The sequence below is a fragment of the Boleophthalmus pectinirostris genome, unplaced genomic scaffold (genome assembly GCF_026225935.1).
Source record: "Boleophthalmus pectinirostris isolate CB_2022bp ecotype Guang Dong unplaced genomic scaffold, ASM2622593v1 HiC_scaffold_16, whole genome shotgun sequence".
NCBI classification, from domain to species: domain Eukaryota; kingdom Metazoa; phylum Chordata; class Actinopteri; order Gobiiformes; family Gobiidae; genus Boleophthalmus; species Boleophthalmus pectinirostris.
Window position 1 is genome coordinate 34,715,015 of NW_026571095.1, and position 24,928 is coordinate 34,739,942.

Genomic DNA, 24,928 nt, shown 5'->3' on the forward strand with positions numbered 1-24,928 from the left:
TGGACCAGGATTAGATGAGAACTTAACCAGGACTAAACAGGGCTAAATCATGTCTGAATCAGGACTAAACCAGGACTAAACTAGGACTAAACAAGGTCAGAACCGAGACAAAACCAGGACTGAACCAGTACTTATCCAGGACTAAACGAGGCCAGATCTAGGACTAATCCAGGACTAAACAAGGACTAACATAGGACCAAACCAGGACTAAACCAGGACTAAATTAGGACTAAACAAGGTCAGAACCGGGACTGAACCTGAACTGATTCATGACTGAATCAGGACTGAACCAAGACTAAACCAGGAATGAATTAGGACTAAACCAGGACTAAACATGCTGAACCAGGTTTAAACCAGGTTTAAGATAGGACTAAACCAGGACAGAACCAGGACCTAACTGAACCAGGATTAAATGAGAACTAAATCATGTCTGAACCAGGACTAAACAAGGACTAATGCAGAAACCAAACCAGGAGTGAACCAGGACTGAATTAGGACTAAACCAAGACTAAACTAGGACTAAACAAGGTCAGAACCGGGACTAAACCAGAACTGAACCAGTACTTAACCAGGACTGAACCAGGCCAAAACCTGAACTAATCCAGGACTGAACCAAGACTAAACCAGGAATGATTTAGGACTAAACCAGGACTAAACATGCTGAACCAGGTTTAAACCAGGACTAAACGTTGCTAAATCCTGTCTGAATCAGGACTAAACTAGGACTAAACCAGGACTGAAACCAAGACTCAACAAGGACTAATGCAGGACCAAACTGGGAGTAAACCAGGACTAAATCAGGACTAAACTAGGACTAAACAAGGTCAGAACCGGAACTAAACCAGGACTAAACAAGGACTAAAACATGCTGAACCAGGATTAAACCAGGACTAAACCAGGACAGAACCAAGACTAAACAAGGACTAACACAGGACTAAACCAGGACTGAATTAGGACTAAACCAGAACTAATCCAGCACTGAACCAGGACTGAACCGGAACTTAATCATGACTAAACCAGGACTGAATTAGGACTAAACCAGAACTAAACATGCTGAACCAGGACTAAACCAGGTCTAAACCAGGACAGAACCAGGACAGAACCAGGAACCTAACTAGTGCTAAACCAGGATTAAATGAGAACTAAACCAGGACTAAACAGGGCTAAATCATGTCTGAATCAGGACTAAACCAGGACTAAACTAGGACTAAACAAGGTCAGAACCGAGACAAAACCAGGACTGAACCAGTACTTATCCAGGACTAAACGAGGCCAGATCTAGGACTAATCCAGGACTAAACAAGGACTAACATAGGACCAAACCAGGACTAAACCAGGACTGAATTAGGACTAAACCAGGACTGAATTAGGACTAAACAAGGTCAGAACCGGGACTGAACCTGAACTGATTCATGACTGAATCAGGATTGAACCAAGACTAAACCAGGAATGAATTAGGACTAAACCAGGACTAAACATGCTGAACCAGGTTTAAACCAGGTTTAAGATAGGACTAAACCAGGACAGAACCAGGACCTAACTGAACCAGGATTAAATGAGAACTAAATCATGTCTGAACCAGGACTAAACAAGGACTAATGCAGAAACCAAACCAGGAGTGAACCAGGACAAAACCAGGACTGATTTGGACTAAACCAGGACTAAACATGCTGAACCAGATTTAAACCAGGACTGAAACCAAGATTCAACAAGGACTAATGCACTGGGACCAAACCAGGACTAAACAAGGACTAAAACATGCTGAACCAGGATTAAACCAGGTCTAAAATAGGACTAAACCAGGACGGAACCAAGACTGAACCAAGACTAAACAAGGACTAACACAGGACTAAACCAGGACTGAATTAGGACTAAACCAGGACTAAACTGGAATTAAACAAGGTCAGAACTGGAACTAATCCAGCACTGAACCAGGACTGAACCGGAACTCAATCATGACTAAACCAGGACTGAATTAGGACTAAACCAGAACTAAACATGCTGAACCAGGACTAAACCAGGTCTAAGATAGGACTAAACCAGGACAGAACCAGGACCTGACTAGTGCTAAACCAGGATTAAATGAGAACTAAACCAGGACTAAACAGGGCTAAATCATGTCTGAACCAAGACTAAACCAGAACTAAACCAGGACTAAACCAACATAGACTGACACATGTTTTATAGAAGATTTTGGATTAAAAGTTTGAGTAAAAAAACTATAATAATATAAAAAAAATACAGCCAAGACGATCAGATTTCCAAAATATTGTGTAGATTTCTTTTTTTTTTCATATGTTTTGTGGGGGTTTGTTTTTGTGCAGAAAACGGGGGAGGAGATCGAAGCCCAGATGACGATCGAGGAGAGAAAACAGCTGATCTCGACGCGAGAAGACGCCTGGAAAAGCAAAGGACGAGGAGCGGCCAACGACTCGTCTCAGTACACCGTGGCCGCGCGCATGGTCAAGAAAGGTCAGAGCGAAAAAGCCTCAGAAACGTGAGAGAAAAAGAAGGAAAAATGCTCCGATAAATAAACAACAGACCAATACAAATCCAATCTTTACCTCGCAGAAAAAGCAGTCACATTCTCAACTTGTAATTAACCAACCGATGTGTTATTTATAAGAGAAGAAAAGGATGGTTTTGAGTCACAGCTGGTGGAAATGTGGGAAAATACAAACATCTGTACGACACAAAGCTCAATGAAATTAAATTCTCGGAGGGAGATCGCGGACATTTTAGGCTCGGACGAAAATGAGTGTAGAAAAGTGTGGTCTGCTCTCTGTGACTAGTTTGCAAAAGCCAAAAGTAGGGACGTCCCGATCACATTTTTTTGCCCCCGAGTCCGAGTCATTTGATTTTGAGTATCTGCCGATACCGAGTCCCGACCCGATACTTCAATAAAACATTATCAAATGAACTAAGAGCAAAGAACGAGATCCAGGATGTGTGCGGAGATCAGATTGTGTTGATTTCATGTGTCGTATTTGGGCTGAACTTGTGAAAAATTTAATGTCCAAAACTTTAATTTTATTAACGTTTCTAACCGTGAATCATCATTGTTGAAAATCTTGACTTTTCACAGTCTGGTCTTGGAATGTGTAACTTAGACCAGAATCAGATCAGACCTGAGACTCGACTCTGCACAGTCTACACTTTGTATATTTGATATTATAATTTTGCATGTGCATTATATTTGAAACATTTAGGCTCATCTATGAAATCCAAATAATACAAAATCTTACCAAATAAAAACGAGATGACAGAAGCCCCGCAGCGCCTCTCCCCCGGCCGCCCCCACCCCCCCAGCACCAACACCACATCTACAAACCCACTGCGGAGCAACACCGCAAACAGGACTGTGCACCACAACATCAGTCCCACAGCTCAATAGTTTCAGCTGACGTCATTGTTATTAAAAGCCCGCGTTGCTGCTGGGAAATATTTTGGTCGGAGGCAAGAAACACGATAGCGTCAAACACAGTGCGTAAATAATGGTAAATTCCTGCTGCATTATCGGATGCACAAATAGAAGCACGGAAGAAGGAAAATGTCTTTTTCGTATTCTGAGTGAAAAGAACCGCTAACGGTGAATTAAACGACTTTCAAACATTCGCAGAGCAAACGTAGAAGATCCTAACAAACCGTGGACTCCAACAAGTTCAACAACACATCGAGACTCTTGGAGGTTTTCATCTTTTCTGCTGTGAATGGCCCAGGAGTTTCCACCAAGTCATTGTGGATATCGCCCAAGTGAATATTTGTCCAGGTAGTTGGAGATTCTGACCAGAAATTTGGTTTGGTCCAACCTTTTGTCGGGGTTGAAAAGGTGATTTGTCGTCCGTCGATGCTTATGACCAATTTCTGGTCAAATGGTCTTGGGTCCTCTGCCGTTAGAGTGGATAAATAACCAGGATCAATACCCTTTACGTGTTTTCTCACTCCGTCCGTCATGTTGAATTAGTGTTTCTTGCCGCTGAACAAAATAATTCCCAGCATGCAACGCGCGCTTTTGTCAACAATGAAACTCGCCTATAGACGCTTCATGCCGCTTTTTCCACCCTCACTGCCAAAAGCACCAACTCCGCTGCACAACAAACAAACAAACATCACCGTGCGATGACGTCATCGGCCGCACAGGTGTGAACACGGGCCACAGAACCACAGCACCTGAGCACGACACGACCCAAAGTCCCAGCACGAGTGCACCTGCTGTACCTGCAGTCTGGTCCCGGTTACGTCTCGGTCTGGTCCCGCTCTCAGTCCCGCTCTGGTCCTGTTCTGGTCCCGCTCTGGTCTCAGTCTCAATCTGGTCCCGCCCTGGTCCTGCTCTGGTCCCACTCTGGTCTTGCTCTGGTCTCGCTCTGGTCTCAGTCTCAGTCTGGTCCCACCCTGGTCCCGCCCTGGTCTCAGTCTGGTCCCACCCTGGTCCCGCCCTGGTCCCACTCTGGTCCCACTCTGGTCTCAGTCTCAGTCTGGTCCCGCTCTGGTCCCGCTCTGGTCTCGCTCTGGTCTCAGTCTGGTCCCGCTCTGGTCCCACTCTGGTCCCGCTCTGGTCCTGTTCTGGTCCCGCTCTGGTCTCAGTCTCAGTCTGGTCCTGCCCTGGTCCTGCTCTGGTCCCACTCTGGTCTCGCTCTGGTCTGCTCTGGTCTCAGTCTGGTCTCAGTCTCAGTCTGGTCCCGCCCTGGTCCCACTCTGGTCCCGCTCTGGTCCTGTTCTGGTCCCGCTCTGGTCTCAGTCTCAGTCTGGTCCCGCCCTGGTCCCACTCTGGTCCCGCCCTGGTCCTGCTCTGGTCCCACTCTGGTCTCGCTCTGGTCTCACTCTGGTCTCAGTCTCAGTCTGGTCCCACCCTGGTCCCGCCCTGGTCCCACTCTGGTCCACTCTGGTCTCAGTCTCAGTCTGGTCCCGCTCTGGTCTCGCTCTGGTCTCAGTCTGGTCTCAGTCTCAGTCTGGTCCCGCCCTGGTCCCACTCTGGTCCCGCTCTGGTCCGTTCTGGTCCCGCTCTGTCTCAGTCCAGTCTGGTCCCGCCCTGGTCCCACTCTGGTCCCACCCTGGTCCTGCTCTGGTCCCACTCTGGTCTCGCTCTGGTCTCGCTCTGGTCTCAGTCTCAGTCTGGTCCCACCCTGGTCCCGCCCTGGTCCCACTCTGGTCCCACTCTGGTCTCAGTCTCAGTCTGGTCCCGCTCTGGTCTCGCTCTGGTCTCAGTCTGGTCTCAGTCTAAGTCTGGTCCCGCCCTGGTCCCCCTCTGGTCTCAGTCTCAGTCTGGTCCGCTCTGGTCCCCCTCTGGTCTCAGTCTGGTCTCAGTCTCAGTCTGGTCCCGCTCTGGTCTCAGTCTCGGTCTGGTCCATTTCTGGTCTCAGTCTCAGTCTGGTCCCCCTCTGGTCTCGCTCTGGTCCCGCTCTGGTCTCAGTCTCGGTCTGGTCCATTTCTGGTCTCGGTCTCAGTCCTGCTCTGGTCCCGGACCTGGATCAGTCCTGGTTCAGTTCGGCCTCGCAGTCACAGAAGTCACATAAACAGGAAACGGCCGTTATCCGTTTTTTCCATTCTTCATTTAAACGCAAAATTGAAAACTGAAAAAAACGAATCATTATCTGTTTTTTCATTTTGGTTTTGGAGACAAATAATGAAGAAAACAGTTGTTTTTTCATTTTCTTATTTTTGGTTTTATATTGAAAAACAAATGAACGAACGATACACGGGTTGAGGTGGATTCGGGGGATTTATTTAAAATGAGTTCATATTTGGAGCTGTTGAGATGTAGGAAGTTTTATCTGAATCTTAAATATAATGATTTTAAGTGTGTTTTAGTAAAACGAGTGGTCCAATTTGTCATAGGCGCTTTAAGTAACTGTAGCAGAATATAGTTACTCAAAAAATAATCTGAAAACCAAACATGAAACATCATTTTAAATGGTTAAAATCTCTGAAAAGTCAATGTTGCATAATGGATCGATGTACGTAAGTGTATTTTCCTCGTTGTTTATAATATTTGTACTAATAAATTGTATGTTCTGTGTGTTCAGGTCTGGCCGCCTCCTCCTCCGTCATCAGCCCCATTCTGTCTCCTGTTTCCACCAAACTCAAGAGCAGCAGCAGCGTCACGAAGCCACAAGAAGGTACAGAAAACGACACACTTTTCAACTCTATCACTCTACGTTCTCAGCAGTTTTGAATCTTTATTTTGTTGTTATTATTTGCAGAGATCGAAGCCAGACCTGACATGGAATCAGACAAGAAACTGGACAAGCTGGAGAGTTTCTTAGGAAAAATAAACAACAAAGGTACAACTCAATTTTCTCTGTAAACAACAAATTATCCTTCAGTTTTCTCTCAGTGTGAAACTATGAACTGAGTCTTGATTTAAACGTACATTGGAAATCTCTTCTTAACATCTATCAAATACAATAGATCTTTTTCACAACGGCCGGAAATGTCGCGCTGTAGGTTTGTGGAACGTCCGGTTAAAGGTTGTATAGAGGATTTTCCAAGGAACGAGAAATCCAGCGACTGTTTGTCCTTTTTCAAATGTTGCGCATGCGTGAAACCACCGCCCCTCCCCTACAGCTCCTACGTAGAAACACCTCCTCCCGCCTCCTCCTTACTGCCAGAAACAGGTTTGTTTACAGCCGGTGCGCTGCCATGACTTGTAAACAACTAACTACAGTGTTGGTTAGGCAAGACGGAGAAGTGAGGAGCGGGGGAGCGGGTGTGCGGACATTTCGTGCGCCGACAAGAAGTGAGAAGCAGGGAGAAGAGCGGAGCAGAGGAGAGAGGAGAGAGGAGAGGAGAGGAGAGAGAGAGGAGAGGAGAGAGGAGAGGGAGCGGAGATTTCGTGCCCGGAGAAGTGAGGAGCAGGGGGAAGAGTGGATCGGGCAGCGGGGAGAGGAGCAGGAAAGGGGTGCAGAGAAGGGTGCGCGGAGATTCCGTGCGAATGAACTAGCTACAACACGCAGCAGCAAGCGGACTCTTTCTTTGCCTTGAAAATTACGTTTTCAGACATAGGATATCGCTTTCGTGTCCTGAAAAACGTTTGTGTAGCTCTTGGAAATAAAGTACGTTTTCATAATAAGCAGAAGTTTCCTGTCCAGGAGTAATTTGTGGACCAGTGCGTCAGTCTTTAGACCCTGCGTCTGCTTCAGTCGCGCCATCGCTGGAATGANGTGGGTAAGCTCCTGCTCTCTGGGCTCTGGTCCTGAGCCGGTCGGGTTTGGCATGGGGCCGTGCGGCTCGTTCACTTGGTGTGGCTCAGTGTGGCTCAGTTTGGGGCTTTTACCGGTGACTGGCTGGACTTTTGCTTTTGGCTCTTTTTCTCTCTCTTTGCACATGTTTAGACTCTTGAAGGTTTAATTATAAAGTTTTGTAGCTGCACTGCTGAAATAACCTCACCTAACACAGGACGGGCTGACGGCTGCTCTCTCTGCTGCTCATAGTGTTTCTGATTCTTTTGACAAATAATAATTACCGTATTTTCTGGAGTATAAGTCGCACCAACCAAAAAATGCGCAATGAAGAAGAAAAAAACACATATAAGGCTACGTTCAGACTGCAGGGCTTAAAGCTCAATTCCGATTTTTTTTTTGTGAAATCCGATGTTTTTTCGAGGTCGTTCACATTTCCAATTAAATGTGACTTTTTATGTGACTCCAGTGTGAACGTTAAACGGCCCGAAAGTGTCCCGCATGTGCACTGGAGACACGACGACGTCAACCGCAGCGAGCGTCTCTGTGTTTACAGAAGTTGTCCAAACATGGACGCAGCATCGAGCACCTGGAGATTTTAAAGTTCCTCTCGTACCGGAGCCAGAACATGAACAACTTACTTGTTTTAAGGAGGAGATTGAGAAGGAGAAGGACGAGGTTTTTGGCCGTGGTGTTTTGTGGGACAGCGGCAGCGACGTCCGTTGAAAGGAATGTGTGGATGTGGAGACGGTGATGTGCTTCGCTTCAGTGACACAGAGTTCATTAACAATTTTCGCCGACTTCAGCGCAGAATAGTGACATTTGTGGCTTGTTGATAACGTGTAGGTGGATGAATGCACTTTGGCCGTTCACACTGAAGTCGCACGTCAAAAGATCGGATATGTATCAGTTTCAGGAGCACATATCCAAGTGTCCTGGGTCACATTTGAAAAAATCTGATCTGTGTGGTTCAGACTGTCATTAAAAGATCAGATACAGGAGCATAGAGGCCAAAAAATCGGATTTGGGTCACTTCAGGCTGCAGTCTGAACGTCAGCCTAAGTCGCACTTTTGGGGGAAATGTGTTTTGTAAAATCAAAGACCAGGAACCGAAATTTCATCTTGAAAGACAAGTTCTAGTAAAAACAATAGAACAGAGAACAACAGACTGAACAGGACAAAACACAAACAAAGCAATGTGGTCTCCTCCATTCAGTGCAGTGAACGCTACACTGGAGAAAACTAAACAGCCGCTTCACAAGAGGATGAACCAACACAGACGAGAGAGCAACACAGGACCTCAGTCTGCTGTTCATCTCCACTCATTTGAGGACAGTGAGGTACAGATTTTAGCCAGAGAAAAGAACTGGTTTGAGAGGGGAGTGAAAGAAGCCATTTTTGTTAAGAAAGAGAATCCTTGTCTAAACAGAAACGGAGGCCTCAGACTCCATCTATCACCTATTTACACGTCCATCCTCAAACCTAAATCAAAACAAACAAGAGAACAACAGGTGTGGTCAGGTCAGGTCCAGAGGTGTGAAAGCTCCATTATGTCCATGAATTGTTCTGTTAATCAGACCCCACACCCTGTACAGAGCATCCATCCATCCATCCATCCATTTTCTTCCGCTTATCCGGGGCCGGGTTGCGGGGGCAGCAGCCTAAGCAGGGACTCCCAGACTTCCTTCACCCCAGACACGTCCTCCAGCTACTCCGGGGGGACCCCGAGGTGTTCCCAGGCCAGCCGAGAGACATAGTCCCTCCAGCGTGTCCTGGGTCTTCCCCGGGGCCTCCTCCCGGTGGGACATGCTCGGAACACTTCCCAAGGGAGGCGCCCAGGAGGCATCCGGAACAGATGCCCGAGCCTCAACTGGCTCCTCTCGATGTGAAGGAGCAGCGGCTCTACTCCGAGCTCCTCCCGTGTGACTGAGCTCCTCACCCTATCTCTAAGGGAGCGCCCAGCCACCCTGCGGAGGAAACTCATTTCGAGCGCTTGTAGCCGCGATCTCGTCCTTTCGGTCATTACCCAGAGCTCATGACCAGAGGTTAGAGTAGGAACGAAGACTGACCGGTAAATCGAGAGCTTCGCCTTTCGGCTCAGCTCCTCTTCACCACAACGGTCCGATACAGTGACCGCATCACTGCAGACGCTGTACAGATCAATAGGCTAAATGAACAAACAGAAACTGTAAACAAGTGTGTGTGTTAGTTTCAGAGTAGGTTCAGTGTAGTTAGCTCCTCCCTGCAGACAGATATAAGGAAGTGTCCACCAGCGTCTGACCAGAACTGAAGAAGCAGCTTGGATGAGCTGAGAAACGTCTTCAACCAAACTAACTTTTGTCCAGTCGACAAACTGAATTTTCCCCTCATCAAACAGACTAAATAGATGTTAATATGTTAACGTAACATATTAACAGTTATTCAGATTTATTTGATTTATTTCATTCATAAAGCATAAAAAAGACATCGACAGTGTCACAACGTCAGACACACAAGAAATGAATGAAAAGGAGCAGAAAGAAGAAAAAAATCTTATGTTATCTGCCCCCCTTTTCCTTTATAAGATAATTATAGCATAAACAACATAACATAAATTTACCAAACTCACGATCTCACTCCAAATCACTAAATCCATTCAATTCTTCATCGTCAGTGTCACTTCTGCGCCACCTCCGGAGATAAACCATAGATCCATGAGGTTAACAGAGCGCCGCTTCCAGTTAGAATTATTCGGGTCTTTCTGAATCCCGACAGGATGGTTTCGGTGTCACTGAAGTCCAGACTTTGTCCATCCATCCAGTGACTTCAGGAAAGTTTCACGGTGCATCCTCCCGGTTGCCGTGAAGCTGTGTTCTCCATGTCCACTTTCCATCAGTCAATCACAAGTTTCTCTCTCACTCCAAACTTTTCTTTCTGCTGCTCGATTACTGTTTTCGGCTGAGTATTTCACTATTTGCAGCGAGACATGCGCAGTAGAGAGCGAAGTGACAGTGGCACAGGAGTAATAGTTGTACTAGATACTGACACACAACCCAAGAGCCTCTCGCGGCCGTCAGTCTGAAAATTTTAATATATAAGTCGGACCGAAGTTGTCACAGGAAACACAAAACCATGAAAAAAGTGCGACTTATTTTTGGACACTCAAACACCACTTTTCCATCAGTGTTCTGCAGTTTTTCCACTCAGAAACAACACTCATGAAACGTTCTTAGAAATAAATCTGTACTTAAGACCTTCTTACGAACATTTTTGGCATTCGCAAAACTTTTTCCCCTCCCTCGCTGTTTCCTTTGTGTCTGCGATTCCGATAAATACGATGAAAGCGCCGGCTTGTTTCAATACGTTTCTGACTTAAAGGTTGTATGGAGGATTTTTTTGTTCAGTTTCAAATTGTCAGTGAAAGTTTAAAATACCATTACAGAGACGCAGCAGCCTTGTAATTATGATGATTAAAAAAAAAAAAAAGAATGAAAATCTATCAACTGTGGACGTAGTGAGGCCAAATAAACATCAGCCAATAGAAAACAAGGCTCCCTCATTTTCTATTGGCTGTTTGGTTGTCAATCAAACTCCTTACGTTTCTAATGTAACTGACTCGTCGGCGTGCAGGGATTATGTGGTTTATGCAGCGGTTCTTAGAGGCTTTTTTAAACTGTCGCTTCCTCGCAGTTTGCACAAAGTTTGTCGCGATGTCGGACGAGAATCCACGACCAGTTCGCCGCGAAAGAAAGTCCGTTTTTGAGGTCGCTGAAAGAAAAAGAGAAGGAGAAAAGGAGCGAAGACAAACTGAGGTGATTCTTGGAGATTTCTTCCAGTGATGGCGCAAACGAAGTAGACGAAGGGTCTAAAAACCGACGTGTCGATCGCGAAAATATTTCTAGAAAGGTCACTTCAACAGTAATTCTGTAACGCGCACTGGATGTAAACAAGCGTGATTTCTAGAGTAAAGAGGCGGGAGGAGGAGATGTTTCTACTGAGGCAGCGGTGGAGGAGGAAGGTGGTGTCACACATGCACAACATTTGAAAAAGGACTGTCACTGTATTTCTTTTCCCTTAAAAAATCCTCTATACAACCTTTAAATCTTCCCTCCCTGAGCGTGTTCGTGTGAGTTTAGACACTTGACTTCCTCGGTCGCTCTCTCCCTCGCACTTTCACACGTCATAATGCCAAACCAGAGGTGGGACTTGCAATTATTGACTCGGCCGTCACACAGGACTCTGGAGCTTCGGTCCTGTTCCGAAGACTATTTCTGTACTAACACCACTCTCTGTGCACTGCTCCCTGCACCTCTGCTTACCTGAAGTTGGCCCCGTCAAACGCACAACTGCACAAAAAAACTGTCAAACATTTGTGCTTCGTTTGTGCTGCTTTAGTTTTTGAGATATTAATGATTCTTTTATGGGTCAAATTGGGGTCAGCGGCCTCCAGGAAACTTCAAAATGCTCTAAAACTACACAAAATCAAGTCAATCGTCTGTGTTCGTTTGTGCTTCAGAAAGTTTAATTTGTGCGATTATGATTCTTAAGATATTAACATTTTTCATTTGCGTGAGTATATTTCTAAATTTGTTCATTATTATTTTTGCGAAAATTATATGTAATAATTGTATTCAGAAAAGGTGTGAACTTGCCCTCAAAAATGCACAACATGATGCTTCGGGGGGAAATTTCAAAAGAACTTTAGAAAAGTCTGTATTATTTATAAAATATGAATCAAAAACAAGTAAAAACTGATACCGATTTTTCCACAACCTGAGATCGTTTCTCTTCACTGGTTTTGTGGAGTTTTGTTAAAGCCGCTGCCGTCAGATGAGCGGAAAATCAAAAATAATCATTAATAATTTTATAATCACCTTTGGAGTGTTTACCTGTCATTATGCAGTAACATACACACATATAAACAAAAACATATCCACACATACATACATACATACATACATACATACATACATACATACATACATACATACATACATACATACATACATACATACATACATACATACATACATACATACATACATACATACATACATACATACATACATATACATACATACATACATACATACATACATACATACATACATATATACATACATACATATACATACATACATACATACATACATACATACATACATACATACATACATACATACATACATACATACATACATATATACATACATACATACATACATACATATACATACATACATACATACATACATACATACATACATACATACATACATACATACATATACATACATACATATACATACATACATACATACATACATACATACATACATATATACATACATATACATACATACATACATACATACATGCATCATAGATACCCATTACATATCGTCAATATAAATGTTTATATACATACATGCAGAAACATAATTTTCGTTTATGGTCGTACAAACTAAAAATAATGTTATGATCGTACAAAATAAACAGTAATGAGAATGAAAAATGTGGGGTTTTTTTGTTTTCGTTCATGATTGTACAAAATAAACAATAATGAGAATGAAAAATTTAAGAATTTTAGTTTTCGTTTATGATTGTACAAACTAATAACAGTATTGAAGAAGGCACAAAAGTTTATCGTTTATGATCGTACAAAATAAACAACAACGAGAATGAAAATTTTAGGGATTTTTTATTTTAATTTATGATCGTACAAAATAAGAGAATGAAAATGAAAAATTTTTTCAATGTCGTAAAAATAAACAATAACGAGAATGAAAAATTTAGGGATTTTTTGCTTTTGTTTATGATCGTACAAACTAATAACAGTAATAAAGAAGGCACAAAAGTTTATCATTTATGATCGTACAAAATAAACAATAACAAGAATGAAAATGTAGGGATTTTTTTTGTTTTCGTTTATGGTCATACCAAGATAAAAAGTTAAAAAGTTAAAGAAAAGCATGTGTTTAGTTAATAGTCATGGTTTAGAAGACAGTGGATCTAGTCTTCTAGGTATTTCTGTAAGATTTGAGTCTTATATTGTTTTTTGAAGTGCACCAAGTTCGTACAAGCGCTGATATGATCATGTAAGCTGTTCCATAAGTCTTCTCCACGTCTGCTTTTGAGAGTGGTTCAGGAAATACACTCGCACAAATGTAAACTGTCACAGCACAAAACAAAGCACAAAAGATTGACAACATTTTGAAGATTTCTGGGGACCCCAATTTGACCTAAAAAGAGTCGATTATCCAAAACTAAAGCAACGAAAGCACAAAACACTGACATAGTTTTTGTGCAGTTGTGCGTTCGACGAGGGTCCAGCTCGACGCAGGTCCTTTGCTTTCTCCTCTTTTCATCCGTTCACCTTTTCTCTCTCCTCACGTTTGTCTCTCTCTCCTTCCCTCCGTCTTCTGTCCGTCCTCAGGAGCCCGTCTTCTCCTCCACTTTCTCTCCCACTGTTTCGCTCGTCCAAAAGGAGCAGGTAAGGACGATCCCGGCACGGCCCAGAGCGAGCGCCACTCATTCACACTAATACATCTGTGTTTGTGTTCATTTTTTAATTCACTTTTTGCACGTTTCTATTTAACACGTAACAAAAAAAAAAAAAGGACACGTTGGATTAAAAGGTCGGTGCAGGAAGAGGTGACAAAACCCGAAACGTCTTATTTTGGCTCCGAGTATAACAAAAATAACAACTACTTCTCAGTAAATTCTCATGTAATCAGTGTTGGGGAGTAACAGATTACATGTACTGGAGTTAAGTAATCAGAGTACAAATTATGAGTAACTGTATTCAGTTACAGTTACTGTTTCAGTGAGTGGTAATTGGATTACAGTTACTTTGTTGAAATAAATGGATTATACAGAGGGATTTTACTGTTTTCACATTTTGGGCTAAATCCCTTTTTTTTTCTTTTTTTTTTTTAAATTGGAAATTCCACTCATTGCCGGAAAGTAAAGTAAACCAGGTCTAAAACCAGATCTAAACCAGGTCTAAACCAGGTCTAAAACACATCTAAAACAGGTCTAAACCAGGACTAAAACCGGGTCTAAATTAGATCTAAACCAGGTCTAAAATAGGTCTAAAACCAGAAGTAAAACAGGCCTAAAACAGGATTTAACAGGACTAAACCAGGACTAAAACTAGGTCTAAACCAGGTCCAAACCAAGTCTAAAACCAGGTCTAAACTAGACCTAAACCAGGTCCAAACCAAGTCTAAAACCAGGTCTAAACTAGACCTAAACCAGGACTAAAACCAGGTCTAAACAAGATCTAAACCAGGTCTAAATCAGGTCTAAAATAAGTCTAAAACCAGAAGTAAAACAGGACTAAAACAGGATTTAACAGGACTAAACCAGGACTAAAACTAGGTCTAAACCAGGTCCAAACCAAGTCTAAAACCAGGTCTAAACTAGACCTAAACCAGGTCCAAACCAGGTCTAAACTAGACCTAAAACCAGGTCTAAACCAACTAAACCAGGTCTAAATCAGGTCTAAAATAAGTCTAAAACCAGAAGTAAAACAGGACTAAAACAGGATTTAACAGGACTAAACCAGGACTAAAACTAGGTCTAAACCAGGTCCAAACCAAGTCTAAAACCAGGTCTAAACTAGACCTAAACCAGGACTAAAACCAGGTCTAAACTAGATCTAAACCAGGTCTAAATCAGGTCTAAAATAAGTCTAAAACCAGAAGTAAAACAGGACTAAAACAGGATTTAACAGGACTAAACCAGGACTAAAACTAGGTCTCAACCAGGTCCAAACCAAGTCTAAAACCAGGTCTAAACTAGGACCTAAACCAGACTAAAACCAGACTAAAACCAGGTCTAAACTAGATCTAAACCAGGTCTAAATCAGGTCTAAAATAAGTCTAAAACCAGAAGTAAAACAGGACTAAAACAGGATTTAACAGGACTAAACCAGGACTAAAACTAGGTCTAAACCAGGTCTCCAAAAAACCAGGTCTAAACTAGACCTAAACCAGGTCTAAACCAGGACTAAAACCAGGTCTAAACTAGATCTAAACCAGGTCTAAATCAGGTCTAAAATAGGATTTAACAGGATTTAACAGGACTAAATCCTGCTGTGTGGACGTGTCTCCTCGTCTTCTATCAATAATATTTTTAATTTGGTTCAGTAAAATCTGGGCTTTTCATTTTCTTTTATCAGACAAAACATCTTATCCTGGTCTTTGCTTCTCTACAGCAAATCAAGTAATCCAAAGTATTCAGATTACATTACTCACTTTAAGTAATTTAATGGATTCCGTTACAAACTACATTTTGGTGTGTGTAATCTGTAATCTGTAATCTGTACATTTTAAAAGTCACCTTCCCAACACTATAAATAAGGAAATATTTCACCTGCACTCGACTCAATTTACCTGTTAGGATAATTACCTGTTATTGTAGTTTTACCGCAATCAAGTGTCAATTTCTGAAGAAAGGTTGAAAAATTTGTGCTGTCAAAGAGATTAAAAAAAATTGAGATCTTAATTAATTAATCTAAAAATTGCTGCTGAGAAAAGCCTTCAACGAGGTATTTTCATTTAAATTCATTATTACATTATTGTGGCAAATGAAAAAACTGATATAGAACAAAAAAAAAGTGCCTTTATAAAGTAATTTATTGATGCAGACATTTACATTCCGCTGTGTTCTTTTGTCAAACTCTAAAGAATTAGAAAAAACAAATAGGCAAACAGATACTTCAAATACTTTAAGTTCAGTTTTAAGTTAAAGTTCAGTTTGTGGACAGCAGATCGAGGCTGAAAACATTAAATATGTTACGTTAAATATTACTGACGTCTTTCTCGATAAATTTAAATCTGAAAATCTGACGAGTTTGGCAAATAATTATTGGTGTTAACGTTTTTGGAGACTAGAAACTCGACTAATCTGATGATGAACATGGAACCGGACTAGACTAGAACTGAACTAAACCAGGACTAAAACAAGTATTTAACAAGTACTAAAAGAAGCAGACTGAACCAGGACTAAATCAGGACTAATCCAGGACTAAACAAGGTCTAAACCACCACTAAAACCAAGACTGAAACTGAGACTAAATCAGTACTGAACCAGGATTTTACTAAACCAGGACTAAACAGGAATATTTAACTAAGACTAAAACCAGGACTGAACCAAGACTAAACAAGGACTAATGCAGGACCAAACTAGTAAAGTGAAAACCAGGACTGAATTAGGACTAAAAACCAGGACTTAAACAAGGTCAAACTGGACTAAACCAGGACTAAACAGGACTAACGCAGAAACCCAGAAACCAAGGACTGGAACCAGACTAACCAGGACTAAACTAAACAGGGAAGGACTGAGAAAAACCAGGACTAAACAGGACTCCAGGACTGAATTAGGACTAACCAGGACTAAACTAGGACTAAACAAGGTCAGGACTAAACCAGGACTGAACCAGGACTAACCAGGACCGGGCAGACCAGGACTAAACAAGGACTAGATAGGAAAAAGGACTAACTAATTGTTGAACCAGGACTGAAACCAGGGACTAAACCAGATCAGGACTAACAGGACTAACCAGGACTAACAAGAACAGACTAAACCAGGACTGAAAAGGACTAAACGGGCCAAACTAGGACTAATCCAGGGACTAAATAGGACTAAACCAGGACTAAAAAAGGACTGAACCAACTAGGACTAAACCAAGACTAAACTAGGACTAAACAAGGTAAAATGGAACCGAACCAGAAAACCAGTCTAGAGGATAAAACCAGGACTGAACCAAGACTAAACCAGGACTAAAAGATTAGGACTAAAACCAGAACCAGGACTGAACTTAGGACTAAACCAGGACCAAACCAGAACAAACTAATAACTGGAACCAAAAATCCAGACTAAACCAGGACTAAAACCAGGACTAAACCAGGACTAAACTGGAAACCAAACCAGGACTAAACCAGACTAAACCAGACTAATTACTAGGACTAAAACCTAAAGACTAAACCAGGACAAACCAGGACTAACCAGGACTAAACCAGGTAAACTAAACTAAACCAGGACTAAAACCAACTAGACTGAAGACACCTTAGACTGACACATGTTTTATAGAAGATTTTGGATTAAAAGTTTGAGTAAAAAAACTATAATAATATCAAAAAAAATACAGCCAAGACGATCAGATTTCCAAATATTGTGTAGATTTCTTTTTTTTTTTTTCATATGTTTTGTGGGGGTTTGTTTTTGTGCAGAAAACGGGGGAGGAGATCGAAGCCCAGATGACGATCGAGGAGAGAAAACAGCTGATCTCGACGCGAGAAGACGCCTGGAAAAGCAAAGGACGAGGAGCGGCCAACGACTCGTCTCAGTACACCGTGGCCGCGCGCATGGTCAAGAAAGGTCAGAGCGAAAAAGCCTCAGAAACGTGAGAGAAAAAGAAGGAAAAATGCTCCGATAAATAAACAACAGACCAATACAAATCCAGTCACATTATCAACTTGTAATTAACCAACCGATGTGTTATTTATAAGAGAAGAAAAGGATGGTTTTGAGTCACAGCTGGTGGAAATGTGGGAAAATACAAACATCTGTACGACACAAAGCTCAATGAAATTAAATTCTCGGACATTTTAGGCTCGGACGAAAATGAGTGTAGAAAAGTGTGGTCTGCTCTCTGTGACTAGTTTGCAAAAGCCAAAAGTAGGGACGTCCCGATCACATTTTTTTGCCCCCGAGTCCGAGTCATTTGATTTTGAGTATCTGCCGATACCGAGTCCCGACCCGATACTTCAATAAAACATTATCAAATGAACTAAGAGCAAAGAACGAGATCCAGGATGTGTGCGGAGATCAGATTGTGTTGATTTCATGTGTCGTATTTGGGCTGAACTTGTGAAAAATTTAATGTCCAAAACTTTAATTTTATTAACGTTTCTAACCGTGAATCATCATTGTTGAAAATCTTGACTTTTCACAGTCTGGTCTTGGAATGTGTAACTTAGACCAGAATCAGATCAGACCTGAGACTCGACTCTGCACAGTCTACACTTTGTATATTTGATATTATAATTTTGCATGTGCATTATATTTGAAACATTTAGGCTCATCTATGAAATCCAAATAATACAAAATCTTACCAAATAAAAACGAGATGACAGAAGCCCCGCAGCGCTCTCCCCCGGCCGCCCCCACCCCCCCCCCCACCCCCCCACATCTACAAAACCCACTGCGGAGCAACACCGCAAACAGGACTGTGCACCACAACATCAGTCCCACAGCTCAATAGTTTCAGCTGACGTCATTGTTATTTAAAAGCCCGCGTTGCTGCTGGGAAATATTTTGGTCGGAGGCAAGAAACACGATAGCGTCAAAACACAGTGCGTAACCTCGCGTATTTATCCCGATAATGGTAAATTCCTGCTGCATTTATCGGATGCACAAATAGAAGCACGGAAGAAGGAAAATGTCTTTTTCGTATTCTGAGTGAAAAGAACCGCTAAACGGTGAATTAAACGACTTTCAAACATTCGCAGAGCAAACGTAGAAGATCCCTAACAAACCGTGGACTCCAACAAGTTCAACAACACATCGAGACTCTTGGAGGTTTTCATCTTTTCTGCTGTGAATGGCCCAGGAGTTTCCACCAAGTCATTGTGGATATCGCCCAAGTGAATATTTGTCCAGGTAGTTGGAGATTCTGACCAGAAATTTGGTTTGGTCCAACTTTTGTCGGGGTTGAAAAGGGTGATTTGGCTCCGTCGATGCTTATGACCAATTTCTGGTCAAATGGTCTTGGGTCCTCTGCCGTTCGAGTGGATAAATAACCAGGATCAATACCCTTTACGTGCTTTCTCACTCCGTCCGTCATGTTGAATTAGTGTTTCTTGCCGCTGAACAAAATAATTCCCAGCATGCAACGCGCGCTTTTGTCAACAATGAAACTCGCCTATAGACGCTTCATGCCGCTTTTTCCACCCTCACTGCCAAAAGCACCAACTCCGCTGCACAACAAACAAACAAACATCACCGTGCGATGACGTCATCGGCCGCGACAGGTGTGAACACGGGCCACAGAACCACAGCACCTGAGCACAACACGGCCCAAAAGTCCCAGCACGAGTGCACCTGCTGTACCTGCAGTCTGGTCACCGGTTACGTCTCGGTCTGGTCCGCTCTCAGTCCGCTCTGGTCCGTCTGGTCTGGCTCAGTCTCAGTCCGCTCTGGTCCCAGTGGGTCTGGTCTGGTCTCAGTCTCAGTCTCCGCTCTGGTCCCGCCTGGTCTGGTCTCCAGTCTCAGTCCCGCTCGGTCCCAGTGTTGTCTGGTCTGGTCTCAGTCTCAGTCTCTGGTCCCAGTGGTCTCGTCTGGTCTCCTGTCTCAGTCCCGTCTCTGGTTCTGGTCCGCTCTGGTCTCTGTTCTCAATCTGGTCCTGCCCTGGTCCTGCTCTGGTCCACTCTGGTCTCTGCTCGGGAGTCTCGCTCTGGTCTCAGTCCAGTCTGGTCCCCCTGGTCCCGCCCTGTTCCCACTCTGGTCCCACTCTGGTCTCAGTCTCAAGGTCCTGGTCCCACTCTGGTCTCGGTCCTCTTGGTCCGCTCTGGTCTCGCTCTGGTCTCTGGTCCTGGTCTCAGTCTCAGTGGTCCCGCCCTGGTCCTCTGTTCCCGCTCTGGTCCTGTTCTGGTCCCGCTCTGGTCTCAGTCTCAGTCTGTCCCCACCCTGGTCCCTCTGGTCCCGCTCCTGGTCCCCCTGGTCTCGCTCTGGTCTCACTCTGGTCTCTGAGTCTCAGTCTGGTCCCACCCTGGTCCCGCCCTGGTCCCACTCTGGTCTCTGGTCCAGTCTCAGGGTCCGCTCTGGTCTCGCTCTGGTCTCAGTCTGGTCTCAGTCTGTCTGTCCCGCCCTGGTCCCCTCTGGTCCCGCTCTGGTCTCAGTCTCGGTCTGGTCCATTTCTGGTCTCAGTCTCAGTCTGGTCCCCCTCTGGTCCTCTCTGGTCTCTCTCAGTGGTCCCGCCCTGGTCTGGTCTCTGGTCTCAGTCCCCCGCCTCTGGTCCCCCTGGTCTGGTCTGGTCTCAGGTCTGGTCCGTCTGTCTGGTCTCTGTCTGTCTCAGTCTCAGTCTGGTCCGCCCTGGTCCCTCTGGTCCCTCTGTCTCTGGTCAGTCTCTGGTCTCAGTCTGGTCTGGTCCATCTTCTGGTCTCAGTCTCAGTCTGGTCCCGCTCTGGTCTCGTCTCTGGTCCATCTCGTCTGGTCGGTCTCAGTCTCGGTCTGGTCCAGTCCTGGTCTCGGTCTCAGTCCTGCTCTGTCCCGGACCTGGATCAGTCCTGGTTCAGTTCGGCTCGCAGTCACAGAAGTCACATAAACAGGAAACGGCTGTTATCTGTTTTTTCCATTCTTCATTTAAACACAAAATTGAAAACTGAAAAAACGAATCATTATCTGTTTTTTCATTTTGGTTTTGGAGACAAATAATGAAGAAAACAGTTGTTTTTTCATTTTCTTATTTTGGTTTTATATTGAAAAACAAATGAACGAACGATACACGGGTTGAGGTGGATTCGGGGGGATTTATTTAAAATGAGTTCATATTTGGAGCTGTTGAGATGTAGGAAGTTTTATCTGAATCTTAAATATAATGATTTTAAGTGTGTTTTAGTAAAACGAGTGGTCCAATTTGTCATAGGCGCTTTAAGTAACTGTAGCAGAATATAGTTACTCAAAATATTCTGAAAACCAAACATGAAACATCATTTTAAATGGTTAAAATCTCTGAAAAGTCAATGTTGCATAATGGATCTGCTTTAAAGATGTACGTAAGTGTATTTTCCTCGTTGTTTATAATATTTGTACTAATAAATTGTATGTTTTGTGTGTTCAGGTCTGGCCGCCTCCTCCTCCGTCATCAGCCCCATTCTGTCTCCTGTTTCCACCAAACTCAAGAGCAGCAGCAGTGTCACGAAGCCACATGAAGGTACAGAAAACGACACACTTTTCAACTCTATCACTCTACGTTCTCAGCAGTTTTGAATCTTTATTTTGTTGTTATTATTTGCAGAGATCGAAGCCAGACCAGACATGGAATCAGACAAGAAACTGGACAAGCTGGAGAGTTTCTTAGGAAAAATAAACAACAAAGGTACAACTCAATTTTCTCTGTAAACAACAAATTATCCTTCAGTTTTCTCTCAGTGTGAAACTATGAACTGAGTCTTGATTTAAACGTACATTGGAAATCTCTTCTTAACATCTATCAAATACAATAGATCTTTTTCACAACGGCCGGAAATGTCGCGCTGTAGGTTTGTGGAACGTCCGGTTAAAGGTTGTATAGAGGATTTCCAAGGAACGAGAAATCCAGCGACTGTTTGTCCTTTTTCAAATGTTGCGCATGCGTGAAACCACTGCCCCTCCCCTACAGCTCCTACGTAGAAACACCTCCTCCCGCCTCCTCCTTATTGCCAGAAACAGGTTTGTTTACAGCCGGTGCGCTGCACATGACTTGTAAACAACTAACTACAGTGTTGGTTAGGCAAGACGGAGAAGTGAGGAGCGGGGGAGGGGGTGTGCGGACATTTCGTGCGCGGACGAGAAGTGAGAGCAGGGAGAAGAGGGAGCAGGGAGAGCAGGGAGAGAGAGAGAGAGGAGAGAACGTTTCAGGAAATAGGAAAACGTAGCGGAGTATTTTGCATTGAGCAGCGTCTGTGTCAGTCTCACAGATAACGCAGGCAGTGTCGCTTCATCTATGGCAAATGTTTATGCCCCACACAGTCCAGAGTTGATGAAATTTTTATTATCTTTTTTTTTTGGTCATCATAATTACAAGACTACTGCATCTCTATAATCTATCATTGACAATTTGAAACAAAAAAAAAATCCTCCATACAACCTTTAATGGTTTTCTGTGTCAAAATGTGTGTGTAAATGTGTGTCGCGTTCTTCAGCAGCTTCATAAATCTGCCCCATCACCAAATCTTCAACCAACAAGGTCAAGCTTAAAGGCGAACAACGACTAGTGAACTACTGGGGTTCGCCGCCTATTCCAACATCATTACGACATGTCTCTATTTAGACGTGCCGGTTTTCCAACACTTTCTAGTATTACTATTCCGACACGGCATATGTAGATATATATAGATATATATATATTATATATATATATATATATATATATATTTTAAGACTTGCGACACATCTCTTACTGTTCTTCAATGTTCTTCATCTTAAATATTACCCACAATTGTCCACTGTGTGTGTTGTGTTTTTTTGTGTGACTTGAAAATAATTATCAATAGGGGAGATTAATTAATTACAGTCATATGTAGCGCGTTATGTTTTTTAATCGTGTTAATCTTATTTTTAATCTCTAACTTTACTGTTTCTGTACACGAGTTGCCTTATTATAAAATCTGTTTTTATGTGTTGTTAGGACACAGTCTCGCACTGTGCAGTCCTGCTCCGCTCGTAGCCTAATTTTCATTCCCGTTCTCGCCGCCTCTGCGATAAACCTGCACACGTCTGATCTGAAAACATCGCGACACAGACACAGAACAGACTCACCATCAGCAGAACATCCCCCTGTCACAGAAAGAACATCTATATTCCACTGAGTCGTGTCCTTTAGTAGAAGCTGAACTGCATCAGTGCACAAGAGTGTTTTTATTTTTTTCTTTTCTCTGCTTAGTTTATGCAAATGAGCCATGTGGTTTTAAGTTTTGTTTCTGTAAAACGTAAACACATGTGTCAAAACTCCATTAAACACATTATAATGTCAAAAGGGCTGATGTGGCTCTAGAACAGGGTGTCAAACTCATTTTGGTCCAGGGGCCGTATCCAACCGACTTTGATCCCAAAGGGGCCGGATCAGAAAACTCATGTCATATAAACCCCAAAATAACAATAAGTTCAAATATTTGTGCAGAGAAACACAAATCTATTACAGAAATCTTTTTTAATTGATGAACTCTTTCTTATTATAATATTATGAACAACCTGAAACTTAAAGAAAAATTCAATTTCAACACAATGTTTTAACATGAACTTGTATGCAAACAGGAATAAGTCAGTTTTTCTTGTAAAATCCTGCACTCGGCTCCACTTTTCTCATGTTGGACATTTTTCTGATGAGGGTGTCACGGTCAACAGTCAAAACGATCGTCCTTTAAGAGCGTTTGGAAAGAGACAAGTCTTCATTTGTGCTGCTCTGGTGGGAGGGGCCACGTACAGAGACGCTGGAGACGCTGCTGTGATAAACACCACAGAAAATTAACAATATTTTAATAGAAAATATAATTAAAATATTTTAGTAGAAAATCACCCAAGGGCCACATTAAAGGTCTTGGAGGGCCGAATCTGGCCCCCGAGCCTTATATTTGACACCTGTGCTCTAGAGTGTTTATGGTTTATCTGTTGTAAAGTTGAATTTATTTATGCAGATTAGTAGTAATAAAAATGATGATACTTATTATCTAAAAAACGTTAATGATTAATCGAAAATCGATTCTCCCGACGATCGGTTAATACAGTTTCATCGAATGCCCGTCCCTAATCCTGTCTACCTAGAAAATGTTTAAGACAAAATGCAATTCAGTATTTTTTAGCTCTAATGTTGTTCTTGTTGTGTTGTTTTCGTGCAGTGGCCGGTCTACAGGAGACCACTCTCACCGTGACGGAGAAGGCCGTGAAGGAAGTCATGAAACTGGACGACGAAATCTTCTCCAAATTCTACAAACACGTGGCAGAATTTCCCCGGATCCCGTCGAGAATCGAAATCAGCGATGATTTTGACTCCATCTTCGGTTGTCAAGGGCCAAAGTAAGATTTTATAGAGGACTGATGATAATGTGTATGCAGCGTTTTGTTTGGTCTGTCACCTGCTTGTTTCTATGGAGATGTCATTGCTCTGTCTGGAATGTTCCACAGTGTGACATTAAAAAGATCTACTTTGTATTTACTCAGTTACAGGCAGTGTTGGGAAGGTTACTTTTAAAATGTATTCCCCTACAGTCCTGGTTTAGTCCTGGTTTAGTCCTAGTATAGTCCTAGTTTAGTCCTGGTTTAGTCCTGGTTTAGTCCTGGTTTAGTCCTGGATATGACCTCGCAAAAAAATCAGATTTCACGAATTCAGCATTAAGCCCTGCAGTCTGAACGTAGCCTTAAGGGATGTTCAGACCAGAGCGTCAAAGCGTCCAGTTTCTATGTAAAGTCAATGTGGACGCGCAACTAGAGCGTCCTGCGTTTTTGCGGCGCGTCTTCGGCGTCAGCGTGGCACGAATCTGCCATCGACACAGCGCGTCTTGAGCATTTTGGCGTCGATGCTCTAGACGCGTGTCCAAGGCGTCAGCGTCAAGAAGTTGAAAATGCTGAACTTTTGGCGTCAGGCACGCCACGTCAACCAATCAGGGACGAGTATCCAGAGACGCAGCGACGTAATTATCAGGAAGAAAAACCCGAGAACCAGAACCACAAACATGAGCGGAGCATAAATATATACACCACAATCACAGAGTGGATCGCGAGGACCAGGACCAGACTAGGACTAAACCAGGACTAGACCGAGACTAAACCAGGACTGATCCAGTGTCATTAGCGGAGTATAAATATATATACACTGCAGTCGTCGACCTGATCTCCTCCGCTGATGTTTCATGTCATAAAAACACTAAAGTCTCTCAGTCTGGTCTGACATTGTTTCGGGAAAAGACCTGGACCAGGTTCTTGTTTCCAGGGCAACGGACGCGCGTCAAGTATTTTTCTCCCGTTCGTCCACGGCGTCAAAAACGCGCATCGGGGGCGTCTAAACT

The 24,928-nt window shown here is 43.1% G+C and overlaps 1 protein-coding gene across 1 annotated transcript in view; it reads left to right on the forward strand.

Moving 5' to 3' along the window:
- The window catches only part of LOC110166884 (supervillin-like), a 144,419-nt gene that overhangs the window by 83,168 nt on the left and 36,323 nt on the right, over positions 1-24,928 (forward strand). Inside the window, exons 21-29 of the mRNA XM_055151398.1 lie at positions 2,325-2,472; positions 6,024-6,116; positions 6,201-6,281; positions 13,222-13,229; positions 13,594-13,650; positions 17,396-17,543; positions 21,007-21,099; positions 21,184-21,264; positions 23,762-23,939. Coding sequence (XP_055007373.1) covers positions 2,325-2,472; positions 6,024-6,116; positions 6,201-6,281; positions 13,222-13,229; positions 13,594-13,650; positions 17,396-17,543; positions 21,007-21,099; positions 21,184-21,264; positions 23,762-23,939 — 887 coding nt within the window. The remainder of the gene's footprint in view (positions 1-2,324; positions 2,473-6,023; positions 6,117-6,200; positions 6,282-13,221; positions 13,230-13,593; positions 13,651-17,395; positions 17,544-21,006; positions 21,100-21,183; positions 21,265-23,761; positions 23,940-24,928) is intronic.